The sequence below is a fragment of the Berghia stephanieae genome, unplaced genomic scaffold (assembly GCF_034508935.2).
Source record: "Berghia stephanieae isolate SIO BIC M18660-M18661 unplaced genomic scaffold, UCSD_Bste_1.3 scaffold151, whole genome shotgun sequence".
NCBI lineage: Eukaryota > Metazoa > Mollusca > Gastropoda > Nudibranchia > Aeolidiidae > Berghia > Berghia stephanieae.
Genome location: NW_027622524.1, coordinates 6,440 through 22,005, shown reverse-complemented (window position 1 = coordinate 22,005; position 15,566 = coordinate 6,440). Strand labels below are relative to the sequence as shown.

Sequence of the window (15,566 nt, the reverse complement as noted above, 5' to 3'; positions counted from 1 at the left end):
GATGGGTTTGAGACAAAACAGGTCACTGGCACAGTCTTCGTCGACCTCACTGCAGCCTATGACACAGTGAATCACAAGATCCTACTCCTCAAAGTGGCTAAAATGATAAAGAATAAGAAAATTGTAAATATTATCCAGTCACTTCTCGAAAACAGGCGCTTCTTTGTTGAAATGGATGGCCGGAAGTGCAGGTGGCGCACCCAGAAGAATGGTCTTCCCCAAGGATCAGTGCTGGCTCCAACACTTTTCAAAATATATACAAATGATCAGCCTGAGTTCCCAAATATCCGCCGATTCATATATGCTGATGACCTATGCCTCGCAACACAGGATGTGTCCTTCCAACCAATCGAGAGCAGACTGACAAATGCCCTAGACACCCTTACAAAGTACTACACTAAAAACTCGCTGAACGCCAACCCAGGGAAAACACAAGTGTGTGCATTTCACCTCAACAACCACCAAGCCCACAAAAAACTTAACATCAAGTGGAATGGCCAGACATTAGAGTACAACTACCACCCAGTGTACCTCGGAGTGACGCTTGATCGAACTCTGTCCTTCAGAGAACACGTGAGAAAGACCAAGGCAAAAGTGTCCACGCGTAATGCCCTCCTTGGAAAGCTGGCAAACATGAACTGGGGAACTGACCCTAAAACTCTAAGGACCACAGCATTGGCCCTCAGCTACTCAACTGCGGAGTACTGCTCAGCTGTATGGGCCCGATCATGCCATGCCTCCAAGCTAGACCCCGAGCTCAACAACGCCTGCCGGATCATAACGGGCCAGCTGAGAGCAACACCATTACCACTGGTCTACCGTGCAGCAGGAATAGCCCCACCACACATCCGGAGGGAAACTCATGCCCAAATACAAAAATACAAAGAGGAAATGGACCAGAGACACCCCCTTCATGACCACAATTGCCCCAAAAGCAGGCTCAAATCAAGAAAAAGCTTCCTCACAGTAGAGAGCCTTCACCCAGACCACTCAGCATTCTTCCGCCTGGACAAATGGGTAGAATGGGACAAGACAGCAAACGATGCCCTCCAGCCCCCAACAGAAAAGCTCCCAGCAGGCACAGACCTCAAGAGAAAAGAATGGGTGGCGTTGAACAGAGCTAGAGCAAAGGTGGGAAACACCGCCCCCAACCTCTTTAAATGGAAAATCTCACCGGGCACTGAATGCCCATGCGGTCACCCCAGACAGACCATGGACCACATCCTGTCCGAATGCTCGCTGGGACCTCACTGCACCAATGCTGACCTGAGGGAATGCAACCAGACTGCCCGGGACTGGCTGACTTACTGGCGCGACAAGATATGATGATGACTGAAATCCAAAAGGACTAGCAGTTTGACGTCATTATTTGTTTTTTGCACCGCCTAGTGACTTGTCGTTAGTAGAGCTCATGGAAACAAGTTATTACATTGGTTGAACTATTGAATACAACTCACGATTTGTTTTCTTTTGTGGTAAAAGACTGGCATTTTGACGTCATTTATTGGTCAGTATCAGGCCATAAATAGGATTCAATAGTCGTAACGTCACTTCCTTCCTAATGACGCATGTAACTTAGCAACACTGGCTCTAAACTATCGGAACAATGGAGGACGCCCGTATGAAATATTTCTCCGTCGAGCATAAAAGCGTATCCAGAGGGGAAAAAAACATAAATTTGATCATGTTTTGACTTTTACACATTCTGGTCACAAGACATATGAAAAGTTCTAGCCAGCTTGAAGAATAAAAAGTAATGATTTTCTTTGTTTAGAACCAAGATGGCCGCCGTTGCCGAGTGGCGTGACATCAGATTACTGAATCCAATTTACGAAGGCCACGGTTCGATCTCCCTCCGCTGTTCTGTGTGGCCTTGAGCAAGTCATCTTGCCCTAGCTCAATTTGCGGCGCTGCATTGCGGCTGACGCGTGGGGGGGGGGGGTAGTTTGTTGGGTTGTTTTTTTTTTTTTTGGGGGGGGGGGGGGGGTTTAACTTCAGGAATGTTTGTCGTTACTTTGCCAATTTAGATTTATCTCCGTCTATAAAATACGACAATAAACATGTATAGTGATATTGACCTTTAAAAAAAAAGACAAAAACAAACAAACAAAACCCAGTACATTAATGACGCTTGGGTTATTCCAGTCTTTCCTTGGAATAGACCTTAGAGACAAATTTCCCCTATGGGATGAATAAAGGGGATCTTTTATTTTATTTTTATAAAATTAGCTTAAAGTACAACATTAACTCCCTCTATAATACACACACACACACACACACACACACACACACACACAAATGTCTTTTTAAAAACACAAACCTAAAAGTTACTAAAAGCATGCGGATATGTGGTCTTGTGTTATGCCTCCCTCGGCGCATAGTTGAGTCCTTGTAAAAGGCTCTTAAATCGCATTCTCTCTCCGTATGCATGTGTAAAATGAGTAGCTGGCCGTTAACAGAGATATCTTTGTCGAAAAACAGGCGTCATTTCTCGCTCTGCATACTACGTTTTGCTGTTGGTAAGGGACACTTGGTAAAGCGCTTTGAGCACGTTTGGTGGATATTACTCTATATAAAAGCTCACGTTATTTTTATTTTTTGTTATTTTACAAATATAATTTAGTTTGCACAGTAGGCTCTAAAAAAACAACATTTAAGTTCTTGTAAAATTAAACGAAGACTTTTCTACAAACTTTGTGATGTGAATGACAAATCTGACAAATATAAATGTGATGCTGGCTGAGAAAACCCGGGAAGATGCGGCAAACTTCGATTTTAGATATGAACCAAAAACGAAGATAAAGTGTTTCCCACAGCAACAAATTTTATTCAGAAAAAAAATCGTTAAAATGCCTTCATTGGTGACCCTAATAACTCAGGTGGTAGAGATTACAATCAAAAGGACTGGGAGCAGTGATTTGGTAGTTGGGTCTGTTAGATTCTGACGAATAGCACTTCTAGGCAGACTAGCTTCCGATCCAAAGAGTAGCAAGCAATTTTTATTGTTTATTTTGTAGTATAGAAACCGAGATAAAAATCCATCTTCGTGGGTCTTACGAATCTAAAGGACTACTACGACATGCTTCATTGAGTATAGTGGGTTTTGATTTCTCTAACAAATTCTCACCGTTTTGACTTTAAACTGAACTTTTTACGTCTGGTTCATTCCGACATAAAACCAGATTGACGGGATAAGTCACAGATTTGTTCTATTTCGTTCCGTTTTATTCATCGGTGTTACGATTTTGAGGTTACTACGACCTAAATTAGGACCGCAGGATGGAGCCAACGACTAGACAGTATTCCCATGTGAAATGCATCTTGCACTGTTTCTTCTGCCCTCCCCCCCCCCTACCATTTTTTGGTGTAGCTGGGTCTGCTTGATTTGGCGGAAAGTACTTTTCTATAATCTAACATCCTATTCTAAGAGTAAAAAGTAATAATTGTTACCTTCTATTTATAGCTATTAAAACCGAGACAAAAATCCGGCCTCTTGTGCCTTCTGGATCTGAGAACTGCTTTTTAGTTTAATTCAACGAACGCCTTTGGGAAAGCACAGCAGGACGAGGAGAAGAGCGACAAATCCAGCAAATGCCGTGAAAGAAAACAGTGTGGACCATGTGAGGTTTTCCAGAAAAAGTTGCAATATCACTGGCATTCCCAAATCAACGGCGGCCAGTCCAAGCGATTGCAACCCGTAAGCTTTTCCAAAATTCTTTTCTCCGAAGACTTCCAATGATAAAATTGGTGTAAACAATGGATAAGAATTGACTGAACACCACAGAACATACACAACAACACAATACAACCAGCGATTAACTTTGGCTGTGAAATACAGCCAGGAGAATATGGATGACGCAAGAGTTAATTCTACAACCATAGCGTTTCTCACCCCGAATCTGTCCACGTAGTATCCCCAAAATGGTCGAAAGATAACAAGACTAATGGACATCACGGTGGCTAGATTAGTTAGAAAATGGTCATCATCTATCCATATTTGGGCAAAGAGTTTGTAGTATTTTAACGTGAGGATGTACTGAAAAGCGAATATACCGAGTATCAATAAAGAGATATTGAATGCTTTTGACTTTAGTAATTCTGTGTACGTAATTTTTTGTGATGCATCTTCGTCGGGTTTATCGGCGTAAACTGCAAACCGTGACGAGTTCTTTTGAGATGATGTTTCTAAATACTCTTCTGAGGTAGAGTTGCCGTTTGCTCCTGGCATGTTACAATGGTCCAAATAATCAGTGTTTAACAAAGTGGGAGTTTTTGATTCTTCAATGTCGTTTTCATTGAGGTCGATTTGATCTGTATTAGGAATATAACCTGATGGATGAGCATCGCATGTGTTATATGTTTCCACCAAATCACATTCCTCTAACAAATTGGTTGGTGGTGTTTCACTTTCTTTACATCTTGTTCCAGTGTTATTGATACTACTTGTAACCTCTTTAAATTCTCCCTCTTTATTTTCTCGAATCAAAATGCAACCCGCGAAAAGGATCGCACTGGTAATCAGACCGACGTACAAGAAGGCATACGGAACTCGTTCAAGAATATGATCTTGGTTGAAATACTTTAAATTAGAAGTATGTACATTCGGACGTTCATCACTTGGATTGATTATCCATGTTACAATATAGTTCATCACAAAACCGTAGATAGCCGATGCAGTCCTGATAAAGGATGTAGCAAAGCCTTTATTATTGTCCAACCATGGGTACGTTAGTTCAAGAGCTTCGAGGCCCAGTATACCTCCAGCAGTACCACAGAAGATTCCAAGAGTAAGTGTAAGAGCAAAAACCGATTTTTTAATCGTGAAATAACTGAGGAGCATACCAAAGATGTACAGGCTTGATGCCAGAATGCAGACTAATCGTCTTGGTATGCGCTCGGGCAGGAGGGCGGCTAGTAAACATCCTACCCCGAAGGTTGCAAGGTATAGTGAAATGATCCAAGAGGACTCCGATGCTGTGCTAGAATCGACGTATTCCTTGATGTAGGATGTTGTGTACACGGTTAGATTTCCTAAAGTTAGAGTTATACCGTTGCAGGAGTGCATCAAGACGGAAGAAAGCACAGATATCCGTTGTTGGGTTTTGCGTTCACGGAAGTAATCTTTTAAGCGGGAACTGCAAGGGCTGCACTTGCTTTTTTGTTTTCCCAACGAAAATATTGACGTCTTTCTTGATAACTGAACCATTCTGCTGATCAAGTTGCTGCTCATTATTGAAATCATATAATTTTTTATTCACTTAAAGAATAATTCAAAATTAAGTGTCATTCAAATTATTTTCACAAAACCGATTCAGATCTTTTTCTAATCAAGAACACCGATATGAATTATTATAATGTTAAATAGCAATTCGGGATGTCAGAAGATGTAGACATAATATATCTGTACAACTATTAGAGTTCCACTGGCAGTTTCCATCCATGAATTTATGTCATAATCCAGGCTCTTGCCTATCGAATAAATACAATACCGTATTTACATAGTTACTTTGTAAAAGCCGCTCTTTCAAATTTTAGAATTATATTCTATCATTCAAGAATAGGTTCACGGCTTCACACAAAATCCTACTCCTTGACAATTATATTTCAAAGAGCAATGAAGAAACGTGACTGAGAAAAATTAATAATTTAGACCTTGAAGCCAATAAAGCAATCAATGACCATTGAATTTGGAAATGTTTGCACATCTGGTCAAAAAAAACCTTTAGCACCTATCTGACATCAAAATGGAACTTAAGCCGGCTTAGATTTTAAAAAAGTGAAGACCGTTAAGCCACCAAAATCCTGTCCCTATGAGGGTTGGTGTCTATAGACAAACTCAAAAAATTATATCATGAACTTTACCTGAACTGATTTGTGAATATAGAAAGGTCATTAAAAAATATAAATGCTTGCCAACATATTAATGATTAAATCAGTTTTGCATTCATAAAGCCTGTCAAATAAATAATGGTTATGCTTCACTTAACGCGTTTTACCAATGAATTCTGCTGGTAGAAGAGGAAAATGCATGGTGGGCATAATAAAATGTTCATTTTTATCACTCTCTCTCTCTCACACACACACACACACACACACACACACACACATCAGTTTACTAGAAAAGAATTATATATGTGGGTCAACGTGCCTATCAGGTATTATATCCAAATGAACTAAAGGAGGAAAATGGAGTTGAAAGTGAATTTTTAAAAATACGCCCTGAGTTTTTCTACCACCATTGTTTTATTCCCACACCAAAACAGATACATTTTCTCGATCGATTTGTTGCTTCAATAATGTTTTCGTCATTGAAACGTTCACCTGGACGTCATAAAGCGATTCGTCTGTAAACAAACATGGCGTCCAACGTCCCTGTCCTGGAGTCAATGTGCTCATTTCAGTCAAGCAACTTTGGGCAAGGGGTCCATCAGCTTTGGTCGATTTAAGCGTTTGTGACATTTCAAATCAGGCTTACTGAGGGTGAACATTTGGTGCGGCAACTGCTACGTAACAACGCTTATGTGAAATATATATCTGAAATATGTTTGGTCTGCATTTATAACATGTAATTCTTTTTAACGGCCTGTTTGGCGATCCACATCTACTCCTCACTTGTGTCAATAAAGGCTTTTGATACATCAACAGAAAGAAAAAATTGTCTACTTCTTTAAGAGATATGTATCACGCACGAATATGTTTTCTTTTATGTGAAATAATAACAAATATACACTGTCTGGTTACTTTTGTAAATGACTATATGATAATAAGCTTGAAATGTAATCTTATGCGTCAGAAATTTCTTTGCAATTTACTATTTTGAGACGATTGGTCAGATAAAAAAATAAGCTTGTAAATAGTGCAATAACAAAATGTGCTCAAAGCGCTGTACAAAGGATTCCTGGCCAACAGAAACACTTAACATGGAGGATGAGGTATGACGCCTGTTAGTGTTAGGCAATATTAAACATTTTCCCGACCGAGACAACGCTGTCAATGGCCAGGTACTCATTTTACAGACCGAGAGAAAATCGGTAAAGAGCCTTTTCCAAGGACCTACATGATACAGACCTGCCTAGCACTACGAAAAATTCGTAAAAATACGATTTTTTTGGCTCCAGTTACAGAATTCCATTCGCCTCTTTGACTCAATAAATCTTATTGAAAAGGAAAGTTTTGTTCCTTAGAACCAATATTCAGGACTTTGGAGAAGTTTTGGATCACGCTAATGGCAAATTATTTATTTTAAGGCTATTTAAAGTGGATTTTTATTTTTTCCCATTATAAATTACGATTTTTGGAAATTTCAAGTAAGCAACTCCACAACTATGCGCCGCTCGGAGCGGGACCCGAACCCAGGATCTTCCGACCAGAAGGCGAGTGTCATGCCACTGGACCACCCAGCCGCTAATAAACCCACGACGCTAAGATCACGGTGTCTGCAAAACAAAGAACGCTAAGGGGTCTTTTACAATTCATGAAAAACAGCAAGCACCCAAGAAAATGAGGGGGGGGGGGGGAGAGTTTCAGAGGTCAGCAACGCAACATTCTAGAACCACAGACAGGACATTAGGAAACAGAAGACAATGAAATTTAGAATCATAATGGTAATAATGTTGAACAACAGACACCTAAAGAAGCAGGGGACAGTGCAATTTACATGTCAGAATGGTAACATTCTTGAACCAGACACCAAAAGAAATGGAATACAATGAGATTTAGAACTCAGAATGGTAATATTCTTGAACCATAGACACCTAAAGAAACAGAATACAATGAGATTTAGAAGTCAGAAATGCAACATTCTTGAACCACAGACACCTAAGAAGACAGAATACAATGAGATTTAGAAGTCAGAAATGCAACATTCTTGAACCACAGACACCTAAGAAGACAGAAGACAATGAGATTTAGAAGTCAGAAATGCAACATTCTTGAATCACTGACACCCGAAGAAACGGGAGACAGTGATTTTTGAAGTCAGAAATGCAATATTTTTGAACAACAGGCGTCAAAGGAAATGGGAGACAATGAGATTTAGAAGTCTTCAATCGACCACTTGGTCTACAGACACACAAGTAAACGAGAGACAAAACGATTTAGAAGACAGCAACGCAATATTTTCTAAAACTATAGACACCTAAACAAACGGAAAGACAGTGAGATTTGTAATTCAGTATTGCAACACTTAAACCACAAAGACCCACACAGAAAGAACACATTTAGAAGCAAAAAAAAGGAATGATTTTGAACTAAACGCACTCGAGGAAATCATAGGACCATAAGATTTAGAAGTCAGCAGTGATATATTCTTGAACCACAGACGGAACATAAGAAGTTTTGGAAGTCAAAGATGCAATACTTGAACCATAGACAGCAAGGAGATCAGAGACAAAGGGGAATAGTAACAGAAACATCCACGCAGTAATCTACTCCTATCACCTGCCTGATGATTGTTTGCTTTTAAGGGTTTTACGACGCTTGCAACACATTAAGGTCATATCAGCACCAGTGAAAAGGAAGAAAATGGGATAGTAAAAAGTTCTAGAATCACAATTAAAGCACCAAAGTAAGACACGGAAGAATTGGTTCAAATGCGAAACAGATGTAGATTCCAAGAGCACGCTATCATTGTACTTAGTTTGAGATCACCTAAAAGTCTCATCCAGACAAGAGCACAGGTTCCCACTAAGATGAAATGTTTACAAATCATATATATAATATGTAAACATAAAACAATGCATAACAGAGATATGATTTACAACACATACAAAAAATCATCTCCCAAAACTCTAACTACACATTTGACTGTTTCCCATACCAGCTAGGGTATCTGGCCAAGGCCAGGACAAAACCAACTAATCTCATCCCAAGACAAAGACAGAAAGCATGTTGGAAAACAGTTATAGAGGGATAGAGGACACAGTAAGTGACTCCCCTGTCCACTGTGGGAGGTTGGGAACCCCTCCCAGTTACCTGGCATTCCAAGACAAAGACAGAAGGCAACTGGGAAAACAGATATAAGGGGATACAAGATACAGCGTGACCTCCTGCCCACCATGGGGGGTCAAAGGACCCCACCCAGTAGAGAGAGAGAGAGAAAGAGAGAGAGAGAGAGAGAGAGAGAGAGAGAGGGGGGGGGGAGAGAGAAATCCACACACAAAATCTAAGAAATACAAAAATAAAAAAGGGAAGTCAAAAAGGTTCCATAGAATAATGCGTATAATAGTTCATTTTATTTCTTTACTTTTATTTTATTATTTGCATCAACGTCATACAAGTAGATAGTAGAAGGTAGTTATTTGTAAAATTTATCATGAGAGAGTTGTCGTCAATGATTCATTATCATGGAAAGAAATAGATGAAGTTACACTTGATGAGTGGATGGTTGGTTATAGTGAAATGTGACCCGTCGTCTCAAAACGGTATTATGTCGGGATGAACCAGATGCTAAAAAGTCACATTAGAGCTAAACTGATCAAAATTCTGAATTATTTGCTAAAACATAATATTCTTTCTCCTCGATAAAACTCAACCCAAGTTTAAATTGCTGGCTATAAATTCAATATTCAGCATTTTAATCAACCGACATAATACCGTTTTGAGACAAGGGGTCACATAAATATGGTTACAATCAAATATCAGGCAATGTGTAAATATCAAAATATGTCACTGCCGTTTCAAAACGGTATTACGTCGGAAAGGGAATTTAGTAACAAAATTATAATGAGAATATTAGGTACAAACTTCGAGTGTTTTGCAATGCAAGAAATAGTATTTATTCCACCCCTCTCCTTAAATTTAATAGTAACGCGTGATGTTATCATGTGTACAATAATAATTTGTGACGTCAGATTATCGAGCGTAAATTTCACTAAAAATCAGATTTTTTAACAAAATGTATCGTTTGAAAAATTTTGAACATGTCCTTTTATTCAGAAATGACGAAATCGGAATCGATTGAGGGGTAGAATAAAATATTTCTTTCATTCTTGCGTTTTTGGAAGAATTCGAACTTTGTTCCCAACGCGTACTCGCAAGCTCGTGCAACGGTTGAGAAAACGTCCGGAATTCCAAAAAAGCAAGAGTGTAAGAATCGTATATGTGACCCATCGTCTCAAAGCGGTATTATGTCGGGATGAATAAGACTCAGAAAAAGGAATTTAGACACGAACTGATGAGAAACACGACCTTAGAGTCGTTTGCAATGCAAGAAATCGTATCTATTCTCCACCATAGCGAAGCGGAAACAGCTCCAAGCTTCTTTGTGTCAATAAATTTAATTTTCAGCATCCAGTAGTTCATCCCGACTTAATACCGTTTTGAGACGATGGGTCACATATAATATTCTCCACCATGACGAATGAAAACTAACCCAAGACTTCATCATAATATGATATAATCTATATTATATGTTGTGGCTATAGATTCAATGTTCAGCATCGAGTTGACACACTCAATCCTAGAGATGTTTGCTACTTTTCAAAATATTGGAAAATAATGTGTCAAAAATGAGCATGTAGGTACATAGAAAGTTTTATTCAACTACAATTAACATTGAAAAAAACTAACATCATCACCTTTGATAGTACGCCTATAATTTGTCTCAGAAAAAAAATGTAATAGGTATAGGGTAAAAGTAACCTGGGTAAACTACGGATGTTGTCGGTTTTAGGATTGAGTGAGTTAATCCTGACATGATACCGTTTTGAGACGATGGGTCACATATTGTCAGTAAAATCTCAAAAACATATCTTATCAATACAAAAAAAACGAAAAAAAAAAATATAATAAAATAAACAAAAGTAACAATTGGCAAATGCATAAGAAACGAATTACCATTCTGCATATTATCTCTGACAAATCATATACTATCGATTTTTCATCATTTGGACCAGAAAAAAAACTATATTCAAGCTTCAAACGTCGATTGATTAAAAAGACCCAAATTTTGCTACAAGTTTATCAAAATAGTGTTTTTTTATTTTTGGAAGTCACAGGTTAGAAAGAGACTTTTAAACAAGTATGAGATATTTCATTTAAAAAATAATCTTCCGATATTTTGAAGGAAATTTCTCTGGCCAAAATGCATAAAAGAAAGAAGAGAAAAAAAAATGAAAAGAAAAAAAATCAGTTTTTGTCGTAATCTGTCGTGCATGTGAGTATTGATATAAAACGGTATTAATGGTGCATATACCAAGAACAAACAAACAAACAAACAAACAAACAAACAAAAATGAAATAAAAAGAACAGAAAAGAAAGAGAGCTCCAAACAGACCAGATAGAATATTTCCTATTTTAAAGACATGATGTGCTAAAATCATAACATGATGTCAATGAGGGGAAAAAAACAACTCATTCAGTAAATTGTTTTTATTTTGATATGGGTACCATTATGACTTGGGCCGGATACATTATCCGAGGGGGGGGGGGGGGTTAAAAAACAGTATGAAAAGTCGTATTTTGTTTTGTAACGGATTCATAGGGTTGTTAACCCAAATTGATTTGGTCTCATTGTTCTCATGGGAATACCCTCATACCAGCATAGGAATATTGGCCCATTACATCAACGTGAATTAAATAAATCTCCATAATAGCGTTCGGTCATCGGACTTCTTAATATAGACACGTCGGTGTTAACAATGATAGTCTTGAACACACGCAGCTCATTTAAGGTCACCTAAGGCAAGTGCCGCAATGCATCTTACAACCCCCCCCCCCCAAAAAAAAAAAACAACAAAAAAACAACCATACTAATTCCAACACTGTTATGATCAAACCTCTTATGAATAAAGCTACAAATAGAATAGGAGAAGAAAAAAATACGGGGAGAAAAATAAAATGAATAGCAGGAAACAACGAGTAATCGATACCATTTAAGAATATAGAACTGTTCTTTGAACTGACTTTAAACTGATATGTTTGAGCGAACGAGAAGAAGAAGAAGAAGAAGAAGACGAAGAAGAAGAAGAGGAAGAAGAAGAAGAAGAAGAAGAAGAAGAAGAAGAAGAAGAAGAAGAAGAAGAAGAAGAAGAAGAAGAAGAAGAAGAAGAAGAAGAAGAAGAAGAAGAAGAAGAAGAGGAAGCAGAAGAAGAAGAAGAAGAAGAAGAAGAAGAAGAAGAAGAAGAAGAAGAAGAAGAAGAAGAAGAAGAAGAAGAAGAAGAAGAAGAAGAAGAAGAAGAAGAAGAAGAAGAAGAAGAAGAAGAAGAAGAAGAAGAAGAAGAAGAAGAAGAAGAAGAACTGATAATATGCTTCCTCTACAAAAACAAAACAAATAAAAAAAGGAACAAGACAACAACAAAAACAAAGAAAAAAACCCTCCTTAAATCAATTTTCAAAAGCGGAACAATTAAAATGTCTATATATTACAAATCAAATAGCAATTTAAAATGGTTTGTTAACGTTTTATTTGTAGAAATGTTTATAAAAGTATCATAATATTCTATAACTGTTTAATATTCCTTAAAATGGGGGGGGGGGGACAAAACTAAAGATGTTAGCCTATATAATAATATATCAGACCAAAAATTAAATTCTAATCTGCCGCAATCTAAAAAAAAACCACACAAAAAAACCCAGATATTAAAAAGTTTGGCAAGAAAACTATTTTATTCAAATGAAGATTAAAAGGACCCTCATCTTCCAACAACAACAGCAACAAAGAAAAAAAAAACCCAAAAAACTATAAAACCTGGGAATTCAACTGTCGATATTTGAAGAGCGAGTTTTCTGGCCAAAATTTTATTTAAATATTTTTGTTTAAAGCTCAAGTTATTTTTTTTTTTGGTTATTTTACAAATATAATTTTATTTGCCCAGCAGGCTCTAAAAAAACAACATTTAAGTTCTTGTAAAATTAAACGAAGACTTTTCTACAAACTTTGTTGTGTGAATGACAAATCTGACAAATATAAATGTGAGGCTGGCTGAGAAAACACGGGAAGATGCGGCAAGCTTCGATTTTAGATATGAACCAAAAACGAAGATAAAGTGTTTCACACAGCAACAAATTTTATTCAGAAAAAAAAAATCGTCAAAATGCCTTCATTGGAGACCCTGATAACTCAGGTGGTAGAGATTACAATCAAAAGGACTGGGATTAGTGATTCGTGTAGTTGGGATTTTTGTCTACCCCCCAGTACATCCAGCAGTGATTTGGTAGCTGAGTGTTAGATTCTGACGAATAGCACTTCTAGGCAGATTAGCTTCCGATCCAAAGAGTAGCAAGCAATTTTTATTGTCTATTTTGTAGTATAGAAACCGAGATAAAATCCATCTTCGTGGGTCTTACGAATCTAAAGGACTACTGCGACATGCTTCATTGAGTATAGTGGGTTTTGATTTCTCTAAAAATTCTCACAGTTTTGACTTGAAACGGACCTTTTTACGTCTGGTTCATTCCGACATAAAACCAGATTGACGCGATGTGTCACAAATTTGTTCTATTTCGTTCCGTTTATTCATCGGTATCACGATTCTGAGGTTACTACGACCTAAAGTAGGATCGCAGGCTCGAGCCAGCAACTAGACAGTATCCCCATGTGAAATGCATCTTTCACTGTTTCCTCCGCCCTCCCCCCCCCCCCTCTACCATTTTTGGGGTAGCTGGATCTGTTTGATTTGGCGGAAAGAACTTTCTATAATCTAGCATCCTATTCAAAGAGTAACAAGTAGTAATTGTTACCTTCATTTATAGCTTTTAAAACAGAGACAAAAATCCGGCCATCTTGTGCATTCTGGATCTGAGAACTGCTGTTTAGTTTAATTCAACGAACGCCTTTGGGAAAGCAGAGCAAGACGAGGAGGAGAGCGACAAATCCAGCAAATGCCGTGAAAGAAAACAGTGTGGACCATGTGAAGTTTTCCAGAAAGAGTTGCAATATCACTGATATTCCCAAATGAACGGCGGCCAGTCCAAGCGATTGCAACCCGTAAGCTTTTCCAAAATTCTTTTCTCCGAAGACTTCCAATGATAAAATTGGTGTAAACAATGGATAAGAATTGACTGAACACCATAGAACATACACAACAACACAATACAACCAGCGATTAACTTTGGCTGTGAAATACAGCCAGGAGAATATGGATGACGCAAGAGTTAATTCTACAACCAAAGCGTTTTTCACCCCGAATCTGTCAACGAAGTATCCCCAAAATGGTCGAAAGATAACAAGACTAATGGCCATCACGGTGGCTAGATTAGTTAGAAAATGGTCATCTTCTATCCATATTTGGGCAAAGAGTTTGTAGTATTTTAACGTGAGGATGTACTGAAGAGAGAATATACCGAGTATCAATAAGGAGATATTGAATGCTTTTGACTTTACTAATTCTGTGTAAGTAATTTTTTGTGATGCATCTTCGTCAGGTTTATCGGCGTAAACTGCAATCCGTGATGAGTTCTTCTGAGGTGATGTTTCTAAATACTCTTCTGAGGTAGAGTTGCTGGTTGCTCCTGGCATGTTACAATGGTCCAAGTAATCAGTTTTTAACAGAGTGGGAGTTGTTGATTCTTCAATGTCGTTTTCATTGAGGTTGATTTGATCTGTATTAGGAATATAACCTGATGGATGAGCATCGCATGTGTTATATGTTTCCACCAAATCACCTTCCTCTAACAATTTGGTTGGTGTTGTTTCACTTTCTTTACATCTTGTTCCAATGTTATTGATACTACTTGTAAGCTCTTTAAATTCTCCCTCTTTATTTTCTCGAATCAAAATGCAACCCGCGAAAAGGATCGCACTGGTAATCAAACCAACGTACAGGAAGGCATACGGAACTCGTTCAAGAATATGATCTTGGTTAAAATACTTTAAATTAGAAGTATGTACATTCGGACGTTCATCACTGGGATTGATTATCCATGTTACAATATAGTTCATCACAAAAGCGTAGATAGCCGATGCGCTCCTGATAAAGGATGTAGCAATGCCTTTATTATTGTCCAACCATGTGTAAGTTAGTTCAAGAGCTTCGAGGCCCAGTATACCTCCAGCAGTACCACAGAAGATTCCAAGAGTAAGTGTAAGAGCAAAAACCGATTTTTTAATCGTAAAATAACTGAGGAGCATACCAAAGATGTACAGGCTTGATGCCAGAATGCACACTAATCGTTTTGGTATGCGCTCGGGCAGGAGGGCGGCTAGTAAACATCCTACCCCGAAGGTTGCAAGGTATAGTGAAATGATCCAAGAGGACTCCGATGCTGTGCTAGAATCGACGTATTCCTTGATGTAGGATGTTGTGTACACGGTTAGATTTCCTAAAGTTAGAGTTATACCGTTGCACGAGTGCATCAAGAACGAAGAAAGCACAGATATCCGTTGTTGGGTTTTGCGTTCACGAAAGTAATCTTTTAAACGGGAACTGCAAGGGCTGCACTTGCTTTCTTGTTTTCCCAACGAAAATATTGACGTCTTTCTTGATAACTGAACCATTCTGCTGATCAAGTTACTGCTCACTATTCAAATTTTATAATTTTTTATTCACTTAAAGAAGAATTCAAAATTTAGTGTTATTCAAATTATTCTCACAAAATCTATTCAGATATTTTTTAATCAAGAACA

At 38.1% G+C, this 15,566-nt stretch overlaps 2 protein-coding genes across 2 annotated transcripts; both read right to left on the bottom strand.

The window, feature by feature from the left end:
* Positions 1-3,532: 3,532 nt before the first annotated feature.
* Positions 3,533-5,206, bottom strand: LOC144961130 (uncharacterized). Its single transcript, XM_078894437.1, has one exon. The coding sequence runs from the start codon at positions 5,204-5,206 to the stop codon at positions 3,533-3,535; it is 1,674 nt and encodes a 557-aa protein (XP_078750563.1).
* Positions 5,207-13,763: 8,557 nt separating this feature from the next.
* On the bottom strand, positions 13,764-15,329 carry LOC144961131 (uncharacterized). The gene has a single exon (XM_078894438.1). The coding sequence runs from the start codon at positions 15,294-15,296 to the stop codon at positions 13,764-13,766; it is 1,533 nt and encodes a 510-aa protein (XP_078750564.1). The 5' UTR covers positions 15,297-15,329.
* Between the last annotated feature and the right edge of the window lie 237 nt (positions 15,330-15,566).